This window comes from Podarcis erhardii, assembly GCF_964252035.2.
Source record: "Podarcis erhardii genome assembly, chromosome: 13".
Taxonomy (NCBI): Eukaryota; Metazoa; Chordata; class Lepidosauria; order Squamata; family Lacertidae; genus Podarcis; species Podarcis erhardii.
The window spans coordinates 872,735-897,332 of record NC_138502.1 but is presented as its reverse complement, the minus strand read 5'-3'; the positions used below and the strand labels follow the sequence as shown (position 1 = coordinate 897,332).

The 24,598-nt window shown below is 54.9% G+C and overlaps 1 protein-coding gene across 4 annotated transcripts; it reads left to right on the top strand.

The window, feature by feature from the left end:
* Nucleotides 1-1,595: 1,595 nt before the first annotated feature.
* Nucleotides 1,596-24,211, top strand: NYAP1 (neuronal tyrosine phosphorylated phosphoinositide-3-kinase adaptor 1). 4 transcript variants are annotated; one of them, XM_081835668.1, is made up of 8 exons: nt 1,596-1,683; nt 2,064-2,254; nt 3,029-3,174; nt 16,750-17,042; nt 18,560-19,861; nt 20,411-20,623; nt 21,361-21,470; nt 23,256-24,211. In XM_081835668.1, the coding sequence occupies exons 3-8, from the start codon at nt 3,107-3,109 to the stop codon at nt 23,511-23,513; spliced, it is 2,244 nt and encodes a 747-aa protein (XP_081691794.1). In that variant the 5' UTR covers nt 1,596-1,683; nt 2,064-2,254; nt 3,029-3,106; the 3' UTR covers nt 23,514-24,211. The 4 variants fall into 4 exon arrangements, with proteins under 4 accessions (XP_081691794.1, XP_081691792.1, XP_081691793.1 ...); XM_081835666.1 differs by having other exon boundaries at nt 2,933-3,174; XM_081835667.1 differs by having other exon boundaries at nt 2,930-3,174.
* Nucleotides 24,212-24,598: the final 387 nt, after the last annotated feature.

The window sequence follows — 24,598 nt, the reverse complement described above, 5'->3', positions numbered from 1 at the left end:
AAGAGGGAGAGGCACTCTGTACATGCTTAGCGGAATCGTTTAGCAAGGTGATCAGAAACAGGTTCCGGGGTAAGAATTTCTGGGTCTGCAAGGCAGTCGTCTCCTCCACCTATTCAATTATTTGCGCCCGTCTTTTTCAGACACTTTGCCTGTCCCTGTTAAATCCGCAGGCACCCAACTATAAATCCAGGTCAGACTCGGCTTCCCGCCCCCCCCCCCCATTTTTTTTGCAAAGACTTTCCAGGTCAGACATATCAGCGCGTTCACAAGACCAGGGTGGCACGTACAGATTTCTGGGGGGAGGCCGAACCTTCTTCAAAGAAATCCTCGTCCCAGGCTAAGAGCCTCAGCAGAATAGACGGACAGCCCCGCTCCGGGGTAATGGCCTCTAGAAAGCCCCATTTCGACCGTGCAGAGTCTGAGTGGTTGTGGAAAGCAAGGAGAAGGGCAGGGTGTCTGCTCCGCATGCAGAAAGATCAGCCCCTGAAGGTTCAGTCTCCAGAATGGACTGCGAGAGGCTTTTCCTGCCGAAACCCGAAGAGAGCTGCCGCTGCTGCTGAGTGTAGACAATACCAAACTAGGTGGGGCCCAGGATCTCAACTGGGGAAGGGCCATAGCTCAGCGGTCCCTGCTTGGCACACAGAAGGCCGCAGGTTCAGTCCTGGATGGCATCTCCACGGAGGGTTGGGAGAGGCTTCCCTGCCTGAAACTCCGGGGAGCCGCTGCTGCCAGTCAGTGTAGGCAATACTAAAGTAGATGGAGCCCTGCTTTGACTCAGTATAACAAAGGAGCTTCCCGGGATCCTAGACCACAAGCTACACGCTTCTGGAGGAGAGGCGCCCATGCCCAGTCTCCGAAGGCGTCTCTGGGTACAGCTGGGAACGCCCTCCCCAAACTCTGGAGAGCTGCTGCTGCCAGTCCGTGCCGGCGCTGGCAGTGCTGAGCAGGCTGGAGTCAGTCTAAAGCTGCTCCCGACGTCCCTCAGCACAGGATGGATGCGGGCGCTGGCTTCCATTCGCGGCGCAAAGAGAAGCCGGTACCCTTTCTCCCATCCTCCTTGCCCTCAAGGTACCCCCACCCCCGCGCCCGGTCCGGCCTGATCCATCAGCCTGAGTTGGATACGGGCTGCAGCCTCCCCTCGCCCTCTCCTCCAGGGAGAAAGACGCCTGGCTGGGCCCCGTCGGGACGAGTCGTCCCGGTCTTCCTCGCTGAGGGCTGGCGCCTTGATCTTGCCCTTGGCTTGGAAGGCGCGCACGCTGGGCGAGGAAGGCAGCGGCTGTCCCTGGCGCCGGATCCAGCTCGGGCGTGGCAGGCGCTGGAGGTGGGGGGGGGGCTCGTTTGGAGGCTGCAAAAAGGGCGCGCCCCTTTTCCCTTCCCAAGCTGCCAGGGCCGAGAGGGGCGCCCAGGCCGCCTGTGCCCGACCCCCTGCGCGCTGAAACCTCCCCGCACGCGCGCCTTTGGCACCTCTCTCTCTCTCTCTCTCCGAGGGGTGGGGGTCCCGCCATCTCCCTCCCTCTTCCCCCCTCCCACCCCGCGCGCCGGGCGCGCTCCCCGGCTGGCTGGCTGGCTGGCTGGCTCGCTCTCGGGCTGCTGCTGCTGCTGCTGGGCGGAGGGATCCGCCGCCGCCGCGACGCTGCGTCAGCTGGAGCCGCGATGGGGAGGACGGAGCAGCCCTGAGGCCAGGTGAGCGGCGGCGGGGACAGAGGGAGAGCCCCCCACCCCAGCCAGCCAGCCAGCCAGCCCGCCTGCGCCCCACTCCCCGCCCGCGATCCCGGCGTGGTCCTCCCCATCTCCCTCCCTCCGGCAACGTCGCCGCGGCAACGGGATGAGGCTGGGCTGGGCCAAGCGCGCAGGGATGCGGCGGGCGCAGGTGCCCTCCTAGCCCAGGCAGGTCGGCCCCGGGAGGCGAGGGGCCTGCGGAGGATTGGGGCTGGGGGGGGGAATGGGCGAGGTCTGGCTTGGAGGGGGGAGCTGGGAAGCAAAGAGACCCCCCCCTTCCGCCGCCGCGTCGCCTCCCCTAAGGCCTTTCTCTCTCTCTCTCTCTCTCTCTTTTTGGGCCCCAGCAGCCGCCACCAGCATCCCGCCTTCCCTCCCTCCCGGCCGGCCGGCAAGCGAGGCCCGAGACCGCATGGAGGGCGCCGAAGCAGGGGCCTGATCCATGCCGCGGGCGGAGGACATGCCCCAGCGAGCCTGCCCCGGCTGCCCTCCCAGATAGCCCCCTCCGCAAGGGGCGCCGGCGGCTCCAGCCCAGCAGGTACTTAGCCATCGCTTGGGGGGGCGCTAGTCGTGGGGTGTGACGCATACCCCGCCCCATAGGGGTCTCCCTTGCTCGCCTGCTCTCACCAGTCTGGATGAGCCCCCCAACTGATCTCTCTTTGGCACCCCACCGCAGGCAAAAGTGTCCCATCAGCAAAATCTGGGGCCGGAGAGGGGACCCAGGAGTCCGAACTCTGGGCCCCGTTGGTGGGGGCTGAGAATCTCTGGGTCTGGCCCTTCTCAGGGCCGCCCCCCCCCCACTTGCACTGGGCTTTGAGTTGTGCTGAAGCCCACAGGCATCCCCCAGGAAGGTCTGGGGTCTATCTGGACTGTGACATCCCCTACAGCCAAGCCCAGATCTCCATAAGGACTGGGCCACAAATGGAGACGGTTGCCCCCCAGCAAAAAAAGATATGTTTGTCGGCTAGCGGTCAGCAAGGCGCTCTCAAGCATTACTGAACGGTAAGACTCCCTTCATCTGAAACACCAGAGAACCACTGCTGCCAACCAGTGCAGACACACTCAGCTCGGCGTAAGCCAGCTTCCAACATCCCTTCGCTCATGAATGCATTCTGGGCCTGAGCCCTGAGACGGGTGGATCCACACACACACACACATGCAGGAACACCTTTCTACCTGTCCCCCTCCCCCTAATATAGTCTCTCTCCCTCAGCAGAGCCCCCCCTTTCTGGGCACCCCCTCCCCACCGCCTGCCAGCCACCGGAAGATGAATGCAGGCCCCCAGGAAGCTTTGATCTCCGTGTTTCTGCAGTTCATTGAGGATCGTGGCCGCTGGGCCTACGGGGCCCTGAGCCAGACGTGCCACCCCCGGGAGCAGCTGCACAACGAAATGAACCTTCTGTACCGCAAGAGCAAGGTGGAGTGGAAACAGAGCAAGGACGACGAGCCCAAGAAGAGGTAGGCGAGGGGTGGAGGCGTTGGCCGCCGACGTGGTCTGCAGGCGCCGAAAAGGCGATGGGGGAGGTATAGCTTTAGGCAGGGGCCCATACAAAGGTTGTCCCCAGAGTTCACCCACCTGTGCTGGGCAGCAAAGGGCACACTCGGAGGGACCGCACCTGGGTAGCTGCCTGGCATCACTGGAACTCCCTTCAGCTGGAGACCTGGCAGGGCCCAGCCCCTGAGAATCTTCCACAACAGCTGGGAGATCATTTCAGGCAGGCAGAATTCTGTCTTGGAACTAGCTTGGATTCGAAGTGGGTCTCTAAAGGATGTTGTGGACAGCCAGGTTTTGAGGGCTGCAGGCCAAATAGATTCAAAACACAAAAAGACCAAAGCCCAGAATGCCTTGCTTTGAGCCAGGCCCAGAATAAACCCAAGAAAAACTTGGTGTGCTTTTAAATGTCTCAGTCACATGCGAGTTTGAGGCTGCTATTTTTGTGGAGTGGTGCTGCGACGACGGCTTTTATTTCCGTTTTTCTCAGATGACTCGCAAGGCCTGTTTGGATACTGTTGTCACTGCTTAATGTTGTGCTTTTTCCTTGGGTTCTCTTTTCCAAGTCCGGTTTGAAAATAACGGCAGCTGGCCTCTTGATATGCCAGTTCCGATCTTGTAATGGTCTTGCATTTGACCTCATGCAAAGCTTACTTGTGCATTGGCTGTTTCTCTTGCGGTGTCTTTGATCTAGCCACCCAGGTCCTGAGATCATACCTTGGATCATACCTGAGATCACCATAACCAACGCTGTTATGGTGATGTATAGCAGAACAGTGAGGGGAGAAATAGGTTGTCTGCTTTTCCTTGATTGCTGCAGAACCTTGAATAGAGAGAACGGCCTTCGCTTAGGCAGAGAGCACCTGCTTGGCATGCAGAAGGTTTGATCCCTGATGACATCTTCAGGTTAGGCTGGGAATGGCCCTCGTCTCAAACCCTGGAGAGAGGCTGCCAGCCAGTGTAGGCAATACTGAACTAAATGGACGAGGGGACGGGTAAGGCAGCATTGTATATTCATTAGAAATCAAAGTGAGAACCTCTTCCCAATTCCAAATCCTTCTTTTTCCTTCAGTGCTCCCAGGTGTTTTTCAAGCATGCTCTTCGCTCAATGAAACAGGCTAGCCTGGTCTTCCCCAACCTGGTGCCCTCCAGACATTTTTGGATTACAACATCTATCAGCCTCAACATCACACGGCCGTGCTGGCTGGGGCTGATGAGAGTTGTAGGCCAAAATACCTGGAGGGCACCAAGTTGAGGGAAGTGATGCACGGAGAGGGGTAGCATGTGGGATGTGAAACACAAGAGCAGTCAAGTACAACATTCCTAGAGTGAACATGTTTACACATGGGGAGGAATGTTTGTCCAGCCAGCAGGTAAACTTCCTGTTTCCTTCTGGGCTGGGACAGACTTCCCCTGCATGCCCTGAACATTCCCACATAACAGAGGTGTGAGATCATCAAGAGGCCTTGTGGGTTAAACTGTGGAGGAGGACCATCAAGATGATGAACTTGAGGGAGTTGGGGATGTCAAGCCTGGAGAAGAGGAGACTAAGAGATGACAGGTTGGCCATGGCCTGTCCCCTGGAAGAAGGAACAGTCTTGTTTCCTGCTGCAAGGAGATTCCGACCAAATGTTAGGAAGAACTTTCTGGTAGTAAGAGCCGTTTAACAGTGGAACAGACTCCCATCGGAGGTGGTGGACTCTCCTTCAGTGGAGGCTTTTAATAAGAGATGCACAATAATAAGCTGCTCATCGTGCGTCGTGGGGGGGGGTGTGGACTGGATGACCCTTGGTGCCTCTTCCAATGCTACAGTTCTGTGATTCTATGGAGAGGAAAGAGCTTATAGCAGGGGTCAGCAAGATTTACCAGCCATGGGCCGGATCACTCCCACGGAGATTGTCTGTGGGCCGGACTGGTGCAGTGCGATGCCAGAAATTGCGTCTGTGCATGTCCGCAGTGCCGAAAATCGCTTTTGTGCATGCCCAGATGCCGAAGATCGCTTCTGCACATGCCTAGACGCCAAAAATCGCTCCTGCGCAAAAGCGATTATTGGCGTCTGGACATGCGCAAAAGCGATTTCCGGTATCTGTGCGTGCGCAGATGCAATTTCCGGCGCTGCTCAGAGAGTCCCCACGCCAAGCTGTGCTGATTTAGTGCAGTGCGTGGGGGACTCACCAAGCAGGTGGCTCAGTTCAGGGGCGGCTTGTGGGCCGGTAAAAATGGCTTTTGTGGGCTACATCCAGCCCATTGGCCGCACGTTGCTGACCCCTGGCTTAGAGAGTGATTCCTAGCAACGACTTCACTGTTCCTGGAACCCACCAGCGCCTGGTGACGTCTCGCTGCCCTTGACCGGTTTTCCCGAGCGCCAGCCACCTGGCCTTAAAGCTTCTTGGTTTGTCTCCCCTACACATTATTTTTGAGACGCCCCGCTCTCTCTTGGCAGATGTTCTCCCCTCTGGCCCTAATCCGTGTGCCCTGGTGGAAGTTTCCCTGCCTGGACTAAGTGCTCTATATATAGCCCCTGGTGTTTTTCACAGGCGTTTAAAAAGCCCAGGTTATCCTCAGATAATCTGGGGTGGATCGGGGGGGGGGGCAAGCCGCATTTGCTGAATGGTGGGATGGTGAATGAGAGCCTGCCTTCCCCATCTGATGCAGAAAAGCTGCTCTAATGATTGGCTATTATTTGGAGGGGCAGATTGTCTGTGAGATCTCGGGCTCAGTGGCTCAGGCAGGACCCAGCCAGTGCCGGGCGGGGGGGGGGGGGGGGGCTGTCCTCACCGCATAAGAAGAGCCTGCTGGATCAGGCCAATCATGGCCCACCTAGTCCAGCATCCTGTTCTCAGTGGCCAGGCAGGTGCCCATTACGGAAAACCCACAAGCAGGATTCGAACACAAGAGCAACGCTCCTCTCCTAGTTTCCTTGAATTCAGGAGCAGCTCTGCCTCCAGCTAGTAGCCATAAATGGTCCTCTCCACCCCCGTGAATTTGTCTAATCCTCTCCTATTTATCTGTTAAATTTGTATACCGCCCTTCACCCATAGGTCTCAGGGCGGTTCACACAACATAAAAATACAGTATGAAAACACAGAGGATAGTAGTGGTGCCTCGGGTTAAGAACTTAATTCGTTCCGGAGGTCTGTTCTTAACCTGAAACTGTTCTTAACCTGAGGTAATAATAATAATAATAATAATAAATTTTATTTATACCCCGCCCTCCGCGGGCAGAGCCAGGCTCAGGGCGACTCTGACAGTAAAAACATAATGGGGGGGAATTTAAAATACAGGTTAAAATGCAATTTAAAATGCAGCCTCATCAAAACCATAAGGGGAGGGAAACATAAGGGTCAGACTGAGTCCAAACCAAAGGCCAGGCAGAACAGCTCTGTCTTGCAGGCCCTGCGGAAAGATGTCAAGTCCCACAGGGCCCTGGTCTTTTGGGACAGAGCGTTCCACCAAGTCGGAGCCAGTACTGAAAAGGCCCTGGCCCTAGTTGAGACCAATCTAACCTCCTTGAGGCACAAGACCTCCAAAGTGTTGTAATTTGTGGACCTCAAGGTCCTCCACGGGGCATACCAGGAGAGGCGGACCCGTAGGTACAAGGGTCCTAGGCCGCATAGGGCTTTAAAGGTCAAAACCAGCACCTTAAACCTGACCCTGTACTCCACCGGGAGCCAGTGCAGTTGGTAAAGTATGTACCACTTTAGCTAATGGGGCCTCCCGCAGCCGCCATGCGATTTCTGTTCTGATCCTGAAGCAAAGTTCTTAACCTGAGGTACTATTTCTGGGTTAGCGGAGTCTATAACCTGAAGCATCTGTAACCTGAAGCGTCTGTAACCCAAGGTACCACTGTACATGATAAGGCATCCAAGTCGGTAGCCGTCCCTGTCTCCTGTTGCAGTGAGTTCCATAGTTTAAATATGTGTTGCATGAAGAAGGGGTTTCTCTGTCCTGTGACTCTATCCCCCTTGTGTGTTGGTGGGTAAGATGGGCGGCTTCCATGAGAGGAGCTGCCTCACCTGGAATTCCTTGCGCATACAGTGAGAGGAGGAGGCTGGTTGGGGGAAGAGCGCTCTGCATATGTACAACGGAATTTTAATTCTCACTTGTTAGACACTGGAAAACAGGTCCTGGGGCTAAAGCTCGCTGAGTTCCGGGTCAAATCAAGCCTTTGCTGGCTTCAGCCTGCGACTGCGTGACTCAGGGGAGCATCAGCAAAAACAGTTCCTTGGAGGGGCTTTGATTTCTGCTCCAGACGGATGATTCACAAGAACAGTTTTGACATGGCAGCTGACTTTTACGGACAGGCAACCTTTCTGCCATTTTGAAGAGAAAACATTTATGCAGTCCTTCCAGTTGCAAAGCACTGCGCAATCCTGAACATGTTTGCTCCCACAGCAGCCCTGTGAGGTGGGCCGCTGCTGGTCCCATTTTACAGGCAAGGTGCTGAGGGGTTTGTTTTTTTGGGAGGGAGTGCGGTGGCAAATGACATGTTGGGCCCGTGTCCAAGGTGGGATCTGAACTCAGGTTGTATTCCACAGTACCTTTCAGCTTTTACCTAGTGCCTGCTTTTCTCAGTGGCTGCCACAAAATCATAGAATTTGCAGAGTTCCACCAAAGCTCATCTAGTCAGCAAAAGAATCCTTGATGTTCAAACTGTGTTTGACAACCTCCAGCGACGGAGAGCCCACCACTTTCCGAGGGAGTCCGTTCCACGGTCGAATGGCTCTTACAACCAGGAAGTTCTTCCTAACTTTCGGTTGGCCTCTCCTTTCTTGCAACTTGAATCTGTGGGTTCAGATGTCCACCCATTAGAAAACTCCCTTCCAAGAGTGGTGGGGTGTGACATCAAGCAATTTCATCTCAGCCAGCTTTGGCTCTAACAGAAAACGGTGAATTTTGCCCATGTTTTGTTTCACCAAGGTCTTCGGTTCACCACTGTGTGTTTTCCAAAACTCAGCAACCCACCGTGGTTCAGAGCAGAAGAATGTGTGTAGCCACTGGGGACTAATCTAGTCCAACCTCCCGTTTTCCACCGCAGTTTAACCAGCTGCCTCTTCTGGGAACCCCACAGGCAAGAGCAGAGGCCTGGTGTTACTCCCCAGCAATTTCACACCCAGAGGCATGCTAATTTTGATCACGGAGGTAGCAGAGTCCATAGCTCAGTGGGGAGAGCAGCTGCTCTGCGTGTAGAAGGTCCCAGGTCCTGTTCCTAATGGCGTCTCCAGGAAGGGCCAGAAGACACCCCATTCTGGAATCTGGAGAGCCTCCGTTAGTCAGCATGGACAATTTTTGAGCAAGATGCGCTCATGTTCTGACTCGGAATAAGGCAGCTCCCTCTCATCCTAGATACGCATCATGGCAGCTAGTAGTGGCCAGTCACAGCCTCCCTTCAAAGTCTCACCCCTTCACAGTCCAAGGTTGGTGGCCATCTCTGCACCTTCTGGAAACAAATTCCATAGTTTGACTAAGTACTTCCTCCTCAAAACAAAATAAAAAAATTCCTTCCAGTAGCACCTTAAAGACCAACTGAGTTAGTTCTAGGTATGAGCTTTCGTGTGCATGCACACTTCTTCAGATACACTGAAACAGAAGTCACCGGACCTTTCTATATAGTGAGAAGGTGGGGAGGGGTATTACTCAGAAGGGTGGTGGGAATGGGTGATTGGCAGATAGCTGCGATGAGCCTGTTGACGACTCTTAACGACTGCAATAGGTCTAACAGGAAAAAGCAAGGGGTGAGAAGGTGAAAAATGGCTTTGTCATGTATAATGAGATAAGAATCCAATGTCTTTGTTCAAACCAGGTCTCTCCATAGTTTTAAGTTTGGTGATAAGTTGCAATTCAGCAGCTTCTCTTTCCAGTCTATTTCTGAAATTCCTTTGTAATAGAACAGCTACTTTGAGATCTTGTATAGAATGTCCTGGGAGATTGAAGTGTTCTCCTACTGGTTTTTCTGTCTTGTGGTTCCTGATGTCGGATTTATGTCCGTTTATTCTTTGGCGTAAGGTCTGGCCTGTTTGTCCAATATAGAGAGCTGAAGGACACTGTTGGCATTTTATGGCATACACAATGTTAGACGATGAGCAATTAAATAGTCCCGAGATGGTATGTGTGATGTTGTTGGGGCCAGTAATGGTGTTGTCCGGGTGTATGTGGCAGCAAAGTTGGCATCTGGGTTTATTGCAGGCTCTGGTGCCAGTGTCCGTGTTAGGTCTGGTTGCAGTCGTTAAGAGTCGTCAACAGGCTCATCGCAGCTATCTGCCAATCACCCATTCCCACCACCCTTCTGAGTAATACCCCTCCCCACCTTCTCACTATATAGAAAGGTCCGGTGACTTCTGTTTCAGTGTATCTGAAGAAGTGTGCATGCACACGAAAGCTCATACCTAGAACTAACTCAGTTGGTCTTTAAGGTGCTACTGGAAGGAATTTTTTTATTTTGTTTTGACCATGGCAGACCAACACGGCTACCTATCTGTAACTACTTCCTCCTCTTCTTCCTGTATCTATCAGTGTCAGGAGAAGGTCAGCAATAACTCCCAAGTTAACTCTTTCTTGAAAGAAACAAAACAGCTCAGGCCCAGTGAGCACAGAAACTCTTCCCAGTAGGTCTTAACCCCAAATGAGGCAGTTGTTGTTGTTGTTTAGTCGTTTCTGCCTCTTCGTGACCCCCTGGACCAGAGCACACCAGGCACTTCTGTCTTCCACTGCCAACCACAGTTTGGTCAGACTCACGCTGGTAGCTTCGAGAAGACTGTCCCACCATCTCGTCCTCTGTCGTCCCCTTCTCCTTGCGCCCTCCATCTTTCCCAACATCAGGGTCTTTTCCAGGGAGTCTTCTCTTCTCATGAGGTGGCCAAAGTCTTGGAGCCTCAGCTTCAGGATCTGTCCTTCCAGGGAGCACTCAGGGCTGATTTCCTTCTGAATGGAGAGGTTTGATCTTCTTGCCGTCCATGGGACTCCGGAGTCTCCTCCAGCATCAGAATTCAAAAGCATCCATTCTCTGGCGATCAGCCTTCTTTATGGTCCATCTCTCACTTCCATACATCACTACTGGGAAAACCATAGCTTTAAACTATATGGACCTTTGTTGGCAAGGTGATGTCTCTGCTTTTTAAGATGCCGTCTATGAGGCGGTTGCCTTCCCGCAACTCTCTAAGTCCCCTTCTTCCCTTCTAAGCAATCTAAGGCTCCTTCATCTTGTCTCTCTTTGCTCCATCCTCTTCATACCTCTCCTGGTTCTGGGACACCAGCGGGGAGGGAAGCTGGTCACAGCAGGAGGTGGAGACCCCCTGGCTTCTTCAGCAGCCTGCCTTACCTGTCTCCTGGCCCTGCTCCTCTCCTGCTTCAGCTTCTGCCACTGAGTCTGGACTGCCACAGCCTCTTCCTGCTTACTAACCTCTGTTGCCTCTTCAGCTTCCGACATCTTCTCTTTCCGGTCTTCACCATCCACGCTAGGTTTCTGCCACCAGTGTGAAGGGGAGGCTGCTGTTAGCAAAGGAAGCTGGCACAAAATCCCATGGCTGGAAGTTGTCCCAGTGAGGACATCTTTCCCACTCTTCTCTCGCAGAGCAGGCAATCCTGAAGGAAAAGCTTTCCACTGTCCTGGGTCTGTCCCCACAAACTCACTGAAGATCCTGTTCCCTTGCTTGCATAATTCGGAGGTTCTGAGCATGGCCCATAGCGCAGTGCTTGATCTGTCTCCCTCCAGCAGGCTCACTCATTGATGCTGCCCTCCAGCTGCCATACAGAATTTCCCAGAATGCCTTGGAACACCCAAGGAAGTGCTGCCCCAGTGCTTTGTGGGAAATGAGGTTAGCAGCTTGTAGCTTTCTGCCACCTGGTGGGGAGGGTCTGGAGCAGGTGTTGGCACCAGCAAGTCCTGCTGGAGCTCTGGCAAATGCCCACAGATGCCAGCTGCTGAACACCTGGGTGAGGGGATAAGGCTGCCTCTGCCTAGGATTTGTGTGGTGGTAACTTTTTTTCCAGAGGGTGAGCTCTTACTCATCCTCTTCTCTTGTTGTCTTGGATCAGGCTCAGCCTAACCCCGACCAAGTCCTGCCCTGTGTACCAGCCAAGCCAGCAAGCCCACTCCATTCTGCCCCTCTCCCCCCCCCTTCAGCTTGTTTGACATTCCTGAATTCCCATTTTGATTTGCCCTCTTCTTCAGTTTGTTGAGGTGGCTCTGAGTGCTCAGCCTGGCCTCCAGATGCATTCTCCAAGAGGCCGGGAGGGAGACCCCCTCCACAGCTATCCTCGCAGCTGCCTCACTCCCACTTGTCCCAAACAGAGATAATGAAACCTGCTTGGGGTGGGGATTGTTTCCCCCCCTCCCCTGGTTCGCAGGAAGTGAAGGGTTAAAGGCACCAGCAGGCTGATGTTGCCTGGCTCCTGCAGGTCACCCAGACGCAGTTTCCATGGAAACTGCTGGGCCATCCGCCAGCATCCTGCTGCATCCTCATACTTTTGGTACCCAGGACCCTTCACTCCAGCGAATAAAACCAGGGAAGAGAAAGAGAGGAGATGCTGAAGGGCTGCCAGCGGGAAGCTGGGAGAGGTGTGGCCAGAAGGAAGTCAGGAGGAGGGTGGCTGAGGAAGGAGGAGGGTGGCGCATCGTGAGGAGCAAAGATGTCTGTGGTGGAATCGTGATGCAGGGTGGGTGTGGAGGGGGAAAAGCTGGGAGGATGAAGGGCGGTGAGCAGGGGGTGGGAGGTGCTGGGTTGCGTAGGGGAAGGAGGGGTCTTTGAAAGGCAAAGCCCCAAGTGGTTTGGGGGCAACAGGAGCAGTGTGGAAAGGTGTGAACGGCACCTATTTGGCATGCAGATGGTCCCCATCCCAATCTGAATCTCTGGAGTGCTGTTGCCAGTCAGCACAGAAGAGACTAAGCTTCCTGGAGCAATGGCTTAAGGCAGCAAGTTTTGCAGTTGCACAGAATTCTTAAGGGACCCTGTCCTGTAATAACTGTGGACTAACAATGTAGGGAAAGGCCTGCGTCTGGGCCAAACATTGCGGCTGACCTAGCAGTCTTAGGCTACGGGCTTAGGGCAGCTTTTGCCAACCGTGCCAGCTGGTGGCTGGTGGAAGTTGTAGCCCAAAGCATCTGCAGCACACCACGTTGGCGAGGAAGACTAACGTAGGAGATGGGCAGGATGCAGGAAGGCAGTCTGTGGAGTGAGCAGATAAGAGGGGACCATTTGGGAAGCGGGGTGGGGCAAAGGCAGATGGGCATGAAATACGCTCTTCCCTCTCTCTCTCTCCTCGTCTGGCCAGCTCCTTTCTCGCTTGGCTGTGGAGATTGGTGCAGGCAGGCACTCGCTCCTTCCTCCGTCTCACCCAGATCTGGTGTGATGACTGGAGGGTGGGATCTGGCGATGCCAGACTGGCTGGGCCTCAGCCAACGTCTCTCCGTCTCCGAAAACCAGGGAGCAGCTGAGGGTTTGTTTACTCGCCCAGCATCTGCTGTTGGCACGTGCCCTGTCTTCTCTCCTGTCTTCTCTCTGCCACTGTGCCAAGACACAGAGAGACAGAGAGAGGGAGGGAGGAAGGGGGGGCCTGCGGGAAGGGGTTGCTCATGGGGGGGATGAAGGGGCGTTTGGGAGAAGCCACTCCCAGCCCTTGGCTCTTTGCCAGCTGCAGCTGACACACTGCAGCACATTTCTCTGCTGCCGGCAAGTGTGATGTGTATGTTGCTGTGCAGGGGGGAGGGGAAGATAGGGGGAAATGCCTTTAAAAAAAAATAAAATGTGGTAAATGGAGGCAGGGTTGGTGGAGGGGGGAAATGCTAGCCCTGATTGCTCCCCCTCCACTCTATGTATCATTTGCTGGAAATCAGGGGTGGAGTTGTGCTCAGGTCCTCTCCAGAAGAAGATCCTTCGCTTTGTGGAAAGGTTGCAGCATTTGGGGGTTTTATATTCAGGGGAAAGGAGGTGAATAAGGGTGTATAAATGACAAGAGGTATGTATATATTAAGGCATGGATACAGTGGATATAAAGCTCTCCTTTTTGCCTCTCACAAGTTGTAGTGATGGCCACCAGCTTCGGTGGCTCTTCAAGAGGATCAGACAAATTCATGGAGGAAGGGGAGGCGGCCACTGGTTACAGGCCACAATAGCTATGTTCTCTCACCCACCCACCCAAAACTGTCAGAGGCAGTTACGCTTTTGAATAGCACTTGCTGGGAATCACAAGCGGGGAGAGTGCTGTTGCGCCCAGGTCCTGTTTGCCGTGAGCTTCCCAGAAGAGGCCCCTGGCTGTGAGAACTGGACTGGATGGGACCCCCTTCAGCCTGATCCAGCAGGCTCTTCTCACGCTCCGTCCCAGCCCTCATTCCAGAAACCAAGGGGCTCAAATCACCCCCTGGATGCCTCAGTTAACTGAAAGGCAGTCCTGATCACAGTGGGTGATCGGATTTCTTTTTAAAATGAAAAAGGGGTTGGGGTCGCAGGAGAGAGAAGAGGCTCTTTGTGCAAATGGGGACACCCTTTTGGAAGAATGCGGGGAGGGAATCATAGACTTTGGGGGCATCGTATTCTTCAGTAATGAGAAGTTCAGTTCTTAACACAGCTTTGGCCCACTTGAAGATCTCCAGGTGTTTTAAAATACAACTCCCGTCAGCCCTTGGTAGCACAGCTGTCTGATGGGAACTGCAGCCCAAAACATCTGCACTAGCAAGGGTGGGGTCACACACACACACTGCCCCACCCTGGGCTTCCCAGCAGTTAGAATATCAATGCACTTCCTAGGGTTCGACTTCCTTTAGAGGAGCGAACATGAGCCTCTGTTGGAGCCTGGCCTGTCAGAGAAGTGGAGAGCGTCAGTGGAGGCAAAGGGAGCAGGTGTTTCCGCAAGGCAAGGGGACAGAACACCCCCCCCCCTGTGAGGAAACACCGCAGGCCCTTTTTGTTCGGAGAAAGAGGCAGGGGTGGCCACCCACCCAGATCGCTTTAAAAGAGGATTAGACAAATTCATGAAGGATACGGCTATCAATGGCTATTAGCCATGATGGCTGCGCTCTGCCTACAAAGTTGGAGCCAGCAATGCTTATGGATGCTAGTTGTTGGAAACTTCAGGGGGAGGTGACCACCTCAGGCAGCAGGATCCACAGGGCAGCAGATCTGGACTCTGAGGAAGGCATTGCCTCTGTTGCTCCCGACTGCAGCACATTCCTTGGAGACCACGTCTGCCCCCTCCTTGGTGTTGTTGTTTAGAGCTGAGCTGGTCCCTCATCAAGCCGTGTTGTTGTTGTTTAGTCGTTTAGTTGTGTCCAACTCTTCGTGACCCCCTGGACCCGAGCACGCCAGGCACTCCTGTCTTCCACTGCCAACCGCAGTTGGGTCAAACTCATGCTGGTAGCTTCGAGAACACTGTCCCACCATTTCGCCCTCTGTCGTCCCCTTCTCCTTGGGCCCTCCATCTTTCCCAACATCAGGGTCTTTTCCAAGCAGTCTTCTCTTCTCATGAGGTGGCCAAAGTCTTGGAGCCTCAGCTTCAGGATCTGTCCTTCCAGTGAGCACTCAGGGCTGATTTCCTTCCGAATGGAGAGGTCTGATCTTCTTGCAGTCCATGGGACTCTCCAGAGTCTCCTCCAGCACCAGAATTCAAAAGCATCCATTCTTCGTCGATCAGCCTTCTTTATGGTCCAGCTCTCACTTCCATACATCACTACTACAGTGTCCTCTTGGCGAATAGGAGGTGCTGCTGGTCCCCTACCACCCCTGGGGAGGAAATGGCAGGGAGCAGGGGCCACGCTCTGGGGTCTCCTGGTGTAATCAGAGCAGGCCCCTTCCCCCTGCAACGGCCTTTTATTCCCACTTCAACTGTCAGGTGAGGTTGGTTGGATTCTCTCCTTGTTCCTGATGTAGATCTTCACTCACCCCATCTTCCCTGGTGGGAGGGGGGCACCATTTTGTGCTGTGCCTCAGATGTCAAAACATCTTGGGCCAGGCCGGACCTTTGGGGCACCTGGCTGGCCCCTGTGAGAACAGGATGCTGGACTAGATGGGCCACTGGCCTGATCCAGCCGGCTCTCTGTGTGCTTCCACTTGCTCGGCTCTCCTGGTTTCAGACAAGGAACATTCCCAGCCCCACTGGGAGATGCTGGTGACCCAACCTAGACCTTCTGCGTGAGCTGCTTTCCTGCCTCTTCCAACTGCCAAAAGCTGTTTGTTTCTCTCTCCTACACAGAGATGTGCAAGTTTCTGCACGCAGTTCTCCTCCCAATTAGCTCCCATTAAGGGCCATTCTGGGCTATTATCTAGCAATCTCCTTCACAAAGAAGCAGTCAGGTGGCTTCCCTTGCAGGTACCCTGAGGGGAGGAGTTCTTCTAAGGTCAGCCGGGTGCCACAAGGTGTTGCTTAAGGCAAACCCCAGAAGAACAGAAGCTTATAGTGGGTGCGGGGCCAATTGAGGAGGGGGCAGCCTTGCAGCTTCAAGCCACAGCTGTGGCTCCCTCTTCATTGCAAAACTACCACATGACACCAGCTCTGCCCTCCACCCACACATCACTTTTATTGTGGATGTGTGATGGTTTGTCCTTGTGCTTGCATTATAAACAATTATCAGAAGTCCCACTTTGGGGGCATTTTTGTCCATAAAAATAAACTAGGAATAACAATATGGTTGGCTGCTGCAAAACTTTCAGGGCGGACATTCGGTTTCATTTCCAACCGATGCAATCTCCGTGAGTTCCTGTTGGAATCTTATTAACTATTTATGCTTTAAAAGTTCCGGTTTATCTCGTCCATATGGCAAAAACACAGTAACATTGGGAGAAGCATCGCAGCTAATAAAGCAGAATGATGTGTGGACACAGTCCAGGATAAATCCATCTCTAATGCGCCCTTGACTGGGACGCAGGTGGCACTGTGGGTTAAACCACAGAGCCTAGGACTTGCAGATCAGAAGGTCGGGGGTTCGAATCCCCACGACGGGGTGAGCTCCCATTGCTCGGTCCCTGTTCCTGCCAACCTAGCAGTTCAAAAGCACCTCAAAATGCAAGTAGATAAATAGGTACCACTCCAGCGGGAAGGTAAACGGTGTTTCCGTGCACTGCTCTGGTTCGCCAGAAGCGGCTGAGTCATGCTGGTCACATGACCCGGAAGCTGTACGCCAGCTTCCTCGGCCAATAAGGCGAGATGAGCGCCACAACCCCAGAGTCGGTCACGACTGGACCTAATGTTCAGGGGTCCCTTTACCTTTAATGCGCCCTTATTGCATCAATAACATGGATTACTTCAATACTAGAATTGCTAGTCTACTGACATTTCAATTTTTTGAAAGCCTTACATTGCTATTGCCTATTTCCCTTACCGATAATATTGTTTTCTCTTTTTTCATAAACCTCTTTGAGGTGGTTAGTTCCCCCGCCCCAATCAAGTGGTGTATAAAATTTTGTGAAATAAATAAGCCCTGGTGCAGATGAGGTTGTGTGTGTGTGTGTGTGTGTGTGTGTGTGTGTGTGTGTTTCCCTCCCAGCCACCCGTTCGTGAACCTGAGGGCTCTGTGGCTTTGTCCTTACCCCTCTCCGCTTCTCCCTCCGCAGTTCGGCCAAGGAGCCCAGCGTGGGGAAGGTGCGGGACGTGGCCTCTTTCCGCCGCCACTTCAGAATGGGGTTCATGACCATGCCGGCCTCGCAGGAGCATGCCCCGCACCCCTGCGCCAGCAGCATGGCGCCCCGCTCCCTCTCCTGCCACTCGGTGGGCAGCGTGGACAACAGCTCAGGGGATGCAGCCGCAGGGTCCCGGAAGCCGCCAGCGAAGCCCAAGCGCCACCCCAGCACCAAGCTCAGCGCCGAGGCCAAGTCCGCCCTGGAGCCGGCGGGGAGCAAGAGAGGAAGTAAGGAGCGGGACGGGACTGCCCTAGGAAGAAGAGCCAGAATGTGCCGGGGGGGGCCCAGGGTGGCATTTGGGGTGGTGGGGCCGTGTTGCTTGGAGAAGCAGGCCAGCCTGACTCGCCACCCCTGGGGCGCAAGCTGCCTGCTGGACTTACAAAACCAGCCAGTGGGGGGGGGGGGGACATGGTGGGAAGAAAACATGGCAGCTGGGGTTACCCAAGCAGAAGACAAAGTGAGGGACCCCATTGCCTCACCTCAATAGAATTGGAAAAGGTTCAGAAAAGGAACACCGAAAACAATGGAGGGGATGGAGGGACTTCCCTTGAGGCAAGGAAAAGGTGAGGAAGAGGGGATATGATAGAAGATTATAAAATGATGCCTAGCATGGAGAAAGCGGACAGAGAAAAGTTTTCCTCGCTCTCCCAATGAAGATGCATGTTGGAAGATTTAGGACAGATAAAAGAAAGTGTCCCGTCTCCCCGCCGAAGCCTGTAAACTTTGGAACTCCCTGCCAGAGGAGGCAGGCAGGGGTGGCCACCAACTGGGATGGCTTTAAAAGAGGACGGGACAAATCCATGGAAAAGGAGAGGACTATACATGGCTTCTAGCCACAATGGCTCTGCTCTGTCTTCACAGCTTGAAGCAGCAATGCTCCTGATGAGCAGTTGCTCAAAATGCCAGGAGGGGAGAGTGTTGCTCTTGTGCTCAAATCCTGCTTGCTGGTTTTCCATTGAGAGCTGCTGGACTAGATGGGCCATTGGCCTGATCCAGCGGGCTCTTCTAATGACGACTGTGCTGGGAATTGCAGGAAGGAAGAATCGCTGTCACACTCAGGTCCTCCTTCTGAGAACAGGATGATGAACCATCTGGGCCTTGGGCCTGGTCTTTTGTTGTGAGCTGTCTCAACTGGGGGGACAGGGGGAAGCTGCGTTGTCCCAGCCCATGAGCGCCTGGGTGAACCTGCCTCAGACCCCAAGGTAAGAGCTGGGGCAGTTAAACCAGGTACCTCGTGGACAGAGGCCAAGGCAGCTTGTTTTTTCAACAGCGCAGGTTATCGCCTTCGCTGGTGATACACCGCGATGTTGAAAAGCTGATATCGTCCAGCGCTAGTGGGCCCCTGGGAGAAGCATCAGGGGGACCTGGTGCCCCCCCCCCCCGCATTTCTTAAGGCAGCCTGAGAAGCTGCCCATCATTCCCAGAGAAAGAATGACCTTGGAGGTCCAGCAGCAGCTCAGTTTGCACCTGGACGCCACCTCTCTTCCTTTTGCAGCACATGGCATCCCCCAGAGAATCCTGGGAGCTGTAGCTTGTTAAGGGTGCTGGGAATTGTAGCTCCATGAGGAGTAAACTACCATTCCCTGGATTCTTTGGCAGACGTTTTCGATGCACGGTGTGTACGCAACTGGGGTATTGCACGTGGGTCCTGGAGCTGAGCCCCCTGCCTCCTTATCCGGCCACCATTTGTCTTGCTTTTAACACATGCCCTTTCCCCTCCTTCGCTGTTCCTTTTCTCCACCAGCTTCCCATAAGTCAAGCGCAGAGAGCCGAGAATCGGGGCGTAAGGTTCCCCCGCAGAAGCCAAAACGCAGCCCCAACACCCACTTATCTGTCTCATTCGACGAGACGTATTCAGGTCGACTTCCAGGCCCCGCAGCAGCCGGGGCAATGCAGCGCTACGGCCGCGCCTTCTCCCACAGCCAGGCAAAGGGCTCTGACGCCGAGGAAGACGAGCCCGTGTATATCGAGATGGTCGGGGACATTTTCCGGGGGCCCGGCCTCCCATCCCAAGCACCCCCCACAGCCGACGAGGACTCTGACGAGAGCGAAGCCATTTATGAGGAGATGAAATACCCGCTCCCTGAAGAAGGTGGGGGGGAGTCCCGCCCCAACGGGGCCCCGGCCTCCCCGCGCCACCGCCCTGTGAAGCGGGAGGCTGCCAAGGTGGCAGCACCACCGCCAGGCACCAAGACGTCCCCCTGCGAGATCCCTCCGCCCTTCCCCAATCTCCTGCAGCATCGCCCCCCACTGCTGGCATTCCCTCAGGGGAAGAAGGGGTACAAACCCACAGGGCAGGAAGGCTCCAAGCTGCCCGTCCCCTGCCACAGCAAGGAGGCGCCCTCCGCCCCCATGACCCCACAGGTCCCCAGTCATCACCACCACCAACACCACCACCCACGGAGCAGTGAGAGCGCCGCCCTGGGGCCCTCTGGCCGTGCCCGCAGCCACTCCACGCCGCTCCCTCCACAGCCCGCAGGCCAGAGCAAAGCAGAGAAGGAGCTCCCCAACTCCCACAGCATGATCTGCCCGCCGGCCAAGCAGGCCCCGGCACCAGTGCTGCCCGTGGCCTCCATCCCCTCCATGCTGCCGGTGAAAGAGAAGCCGGCTGTTTCCTACACCATGGTGTACTCGGCGGTCAAGGTCACCACGCACTCCGCTCCGGCCGAGCAGAAGACGGAGAAGGAGATCTCGGTGCTGCACGGCCTGCTGTGTGCCCGCCCGTCCACCGTGCCGTCCTGCAAGCAGGTACAGCGGGCGTGCACGCTGCCCGACCCTCCACCCCTGGGGATGGTCTGGACTTACCCTGCGCCCTGCGTGGGCATGAAGCGCCCGCCGGCATACGAGAGCGTCAAGAACGTGGGCACCAAGGCTTCATCGGCGGTCAAGATCCAGCTGCAGGACCGGGCATTCAGCAGCATCGCCTGCTCCCACGTCCTGTCCAGTGAGGAGTGCGGCCGGCCCCCGTTGGGAGAGGAGGAGCCCTTTGGATGGGTCCTGCAGAGGAGGATGGGCTACGCCAGCCAGAAGGGGAAAGAGCCGGAGAGTGAGTGTGGTCCAGAGGCACCAGCCCTTGGGCGGGGCAGGTGGGGGCAGGGAGACAATTCTGGCTGGTATTCTTGGGGTTGGGAGGATGAACGTTGCTGAAGCTTCTCTCCTGGGGAAAATGCTGCCTTTGGCCTGGGGTCACCCGCAGGCTGGCACTAAACCAGTGAGGAGGAGCGTGGTGAGGAAGAGCAGCCAAAGTGCCCTTCTATTGGGGAGTGTGGCTGAGTTCTTTCATCCCTTTTGGGCCCAGCTGCCAGGACTGGGAGAGGGCGGGTTTCCTCCCTAGGGGACCCTTTCTCCAACCACTTGGAGAACGAATGAGGCTTCCAGTCTAACAAGAAGTTGATCCAGAGAGTTTTGGGTTCTGGCGGCATGCCTCCCTCCCCAACCTTCCCAAGGCTCCACTGGTCCCTGGGGATGCACATTATGCAGGCCTCCTGCGCTGGCTGACCCTGTCAGGCAGGTGTGAGCATACGCAGGAGCTTTCCCACCTCCTTGTGCCCGTTCCTGCCTCCCTCCTTGAGCTCGTCTTCCCCCGACTTTTCAGAGGCTGCAGAAGGCCCCCAAGGATGGGACAGTGGGGATGGCGCTCCACCGAAAATGGAAAAGGAAGAGAAGGTCCACCAGCCGCCGGTGGTCCTGCAGTCGGGCATCCCTGTCCGCGCCCCGGGGCCAGAGGGCCTGGCTGCCAAGATGCCAGTGGGGAGGACAAATTTGCCCATTCCCTGCCAGACCTTCCCCGCCTGTCATCGTAATGGAGGTGAGGCTGCCGTTGCCGGGGGCTTGCGGGGGGCTTGCAGGGCACAGCCTTGCTTTTGCCGGGTGGGGGTTTGTGAGGGATCCCTCTTTGTTCTCTGCCTCGTTTTGGCTGCAGAACTTGTATGCGATGCAGCTGCAAAAGAAAGGAGCAGGTGACCTTCAAATGAGGACAGACTGCAGCAAGCAAGTGCAGGATGCAGAGGAGAGAGAGAGAGAGGGAGGAAAACACACAGAGAGAGAGATGTTTGTTCACTTGTTCATCATGCCAGGCTCTTTTCTGCTGGGGGCTATTCCCGAGGGTCCCTCGTTTCCCCTGAAATCCTGCTTTGCTGTTGGGGTTGAGGGGGAACAGAGGATGCTACCTCATACTGTGTGACCATTGGTCCACCAACCCAGTACTGTCTACACTGACTGAGAGAGGCTTGTCCAGGTTTCTGCCAGCCCTACCTAGAGAGGCCATCGGCGCTTGAACTTGGGACCTTCTTGCATGCAAAGCAGGTGCTCTCTCGCTGAGCTACGGACATTCCCCAAGGAAGGAAGAGGGAGACTTCATTATTTCTGCTTTATTCAGTGTACAAGGCTGTTGCTCCCTTTCAGACACATTCCTGGCACGCCTCCTCTTAGAGAGGAAGACAGGCAACATTGGGGGGGGGCAGCCATTATAGGGGGGAGGGAGTGCTTAGTAGGGGGTCCCATTGCTCAATAGTCTGTTTCCTGCTCTCCCCTCGCACACCCCAGATTTCACAGGGGGCTACCTTCTGGGCCGCTCGGCATCCACCTCTGGCGTCCGACATGCCGTGATTCACGCGCAGAGACCGTGCAGCCACGCTCGGGACCCAGCAAGCCTGGTATGTTGGAGGTGAAGGCCGGTGGGGTGGGGGTTGAGTGGTTGGGAAGGATTGGGGCCTAGTGGCTTAGACCGAGGGATTCTGTGTGCGCGCGCACGCCTGCGTATCTCTGAAAACAGAGAGGAAGCCTGTTGTATCAGGGCCACGGGGGACATGGCAGCAGGAGATCAGGTCCTGGGTGACACTGGGTGGCGCCATCTTCATTTTTTAGGGCTGGCCAAAACCTTTCCCTTTTATCTCAGATTTTTGGCCCTTAATTGGAAGGATTTAGAGAGTATCTGCAGCCTCTTTTAGAGGATCAGGATCGGTAAGATCTGCCTGTTATTCGTACAGTGATGGTTTATAAAGTTTTTTATGGGTTGTGCTGATTTATTAGAGTTTCTCATTGTGCTTGTAATACACTTTGGGTCATTTTCTTGAGGAAAGCAACAAATGAATATTAACAAAGAGCAGCGACACTTAATTTTACAAATGCCTCTCCTTTCCCAGATTTTGTGGGGGAAACAAATAGCTGCAAAATTACTTGCGCTGTTTTGGTGTGCGTAGGAGTAACATAAGACACAAACTGTTGCGACATGAACTGACCCAGACCCAGCCATTGTCACCTCAGGCCCTTCTCCATGAGCCATGCAAGGTCCAGAGGGTGGCGACAAGAGATCAGCCTTTTCAGCAGTGGCTCCCTACTTGTGGAATGCTCTCCAAGGAGGCATGCGTGGCGCCATTTTTGTCTACCGTTTAGGTGCCAAAAAACCTCTCCTTCCTACCTGGGCTTTTGGCACTTAATTGGAAGGGTTTGGGGTATTTGTCGCCTCTTTGTGGGGCAGGACCCATCTGTTATCTGTATCAGGGTGGTCTTTTTTAGTTTTTTTTCTTGGTTGTACTCGTTGTAATTGGTCTGAGTGATTCTATTGTTTCTGTAAGTTGCTTTGAGTCGCTTTCATGAGGAACACAACAAAATAATAATAATAATAATAATTCATAGGCTAAAAAAGGAGGCGTAGGATGTAAAGAGGTAGAAAAGCATCCCACTCTGCTTATGAGGTTTCCCCCTTGCTCTGCTGCTCCACCAACACTACAAATTTCAGCAGGACATTGGCAACTGACATGCCAAGGCAGGCTCATAATCTATCTCGCCAAGGCTCCCAGCTCTGCTGCCTGAGATCCTTTAACTTTGTATTGTGATTTTATCTTGTGAACCGCCCTGAGACCTGCGGGTATAGGGCAGTATACAAATAATAATAATAATAATAGGGATCCCGTCTCTTAGGACATCAGAAGAGCCCCGCATCAGCCGGATCAGAGCAGGGGGAGCGCCAGTCTAGTCCAGCATCCTATTCTGAGGGTGGCCAAACAGATGCTCCCAAAGGGAAGCTGTCAAGGTTTATTTTTAGACAGGAGGGGATGTGGAGCGAAGTGCTTCCATTAGTGCAAAGATTTTCAGCTGTGCAGAGGAACTTCCTCCCCTCACTAATCTGTTCTAGGTCCCCATCCCCACCCCACCACACTCCATAGTATATTTGGGGAGGGGAACAGATCCAGCTGCTTGTGTGTTAGAGCAGCCTTTGCCAACCTGCTGCTCCCCAGATCGCACTTCAAACTAAATCTCGTGGTCTGATGGGACTACAGCCGGGTGGGGCTAATGGGATAGCTCAAGACACCTGGCAGGCCCCAGGTTGGCAAAGGCTGCATCAGAGGGAGGAGGACAGCCTCGCTGGGGACATTTTTTTCTCCTCCTGCCCACCTCCAATGACAATGTCCTCCCAACCCCCTTTTTCTCCCTTGCAGGCCTTGCAGCACGCACAGCTGCCGGCGTCGGGGGGCCCCCAGAGCTCCCGCGAGAGGGATGGGAAGCTGCTGGAGGTCATTGAGCGCAAGCGGTGCGTCTGCAAGGAGATCAAAGCACGGCACCGTCCCGAGCGCAGCTTGTGCAAGCAGGAGAGCATGCCCATCCTGCCCAGCTGGCGGAGGAACACGGAGAACCGCAAGTCCGGGACGCCGCCTTGCCGCCGCCAGCAGACGGTGCTGTGGGACACGGCCATATGACAGTGAGTGGGGGCTGAGCCCCAAGGAACCTGTGCCTTGTGCTGGCCGAGATGAACACATCGTCGTCGTCGTTGCAGGGCTGACTGCTGGCAGCATGGTGCCCTGCCTGCCCCGGGGGGCCCTTCTGGCCTGGGACTAACCAGAGACTGCCTGGGGGCGAGCTCCCTGCTGAGCTATGACTTTTGGCGAAGGAGAGGGGGATTTCTCCTTGGCGATATCATGGATGAAAAAGAGATAGGGATGGATGCTGGAAACGCCAGGCAAGACACACCCATCCTGGTGGATAGCCAGCTCCCGCCACCGCCGCCGCTGCTGCCGCTGCTGTTGCCTCCCTCTGAGGAACCCCTGCATCAATGGCCACAGCCGCACCACAGAGGCAGCTGCATATCAGAGCCAAGCAACAGGTTGCCTGTTTGGAACAGCTGCCCCCACCTCCCCACGCCAGAGCCAGCTGCATCTATGCCAACTGACTGACATCTAAGACACCAACACTCGCCTTTCTTAAGAGGTTGTGGGCGGGGGGGGGGAGGGTGGGGAGCGGCAGCTGTAGCCGTGCTGTGGTTGCGTGTGTGTCGGGCGAAAAGATAGCCGCTTCCTCCTTTTGCCAAAAGATGATGTGGTTAAAAGTGCCAGGCGCACTTCCAATCGCTCGCACGGTTTTTCCCCTTCCATCTCTGAAAATGCCACTTGGGAGTGGATGTTTTGGGGGGGGGAGGGAGGGAGGGAGGGCTGCAACTTCACATTGGGTGGGGTGGGTAGGGGCTGACTAGAGGTGCCTGAAATTTCTCCTGCTTTTCCTGAACAATTTGGGAGGAAAGAGGGAGGGGAGAGAGTGGCTGAGCTCCCAAACCTGTTGTGCTGAGTTTTTTTGGTTAGCCAGTTTCTGGAGAGAAAGAGAGAGAGAGAATCGTGGAATGGGAGAGTTGGAAGGGACCCCAAGGGTCATCTAGTCCAACCCCCTGAAATGAGAATGCGAGAGAGAGAAAGGAGAGAGAAAGGAGCGAAGGTGCCATCTTGTTCCACCCTGATGCTTTGGGTTGTCATGACCTTTGACAAGCCTGTAATATTTTACCTGGTATTTTTAC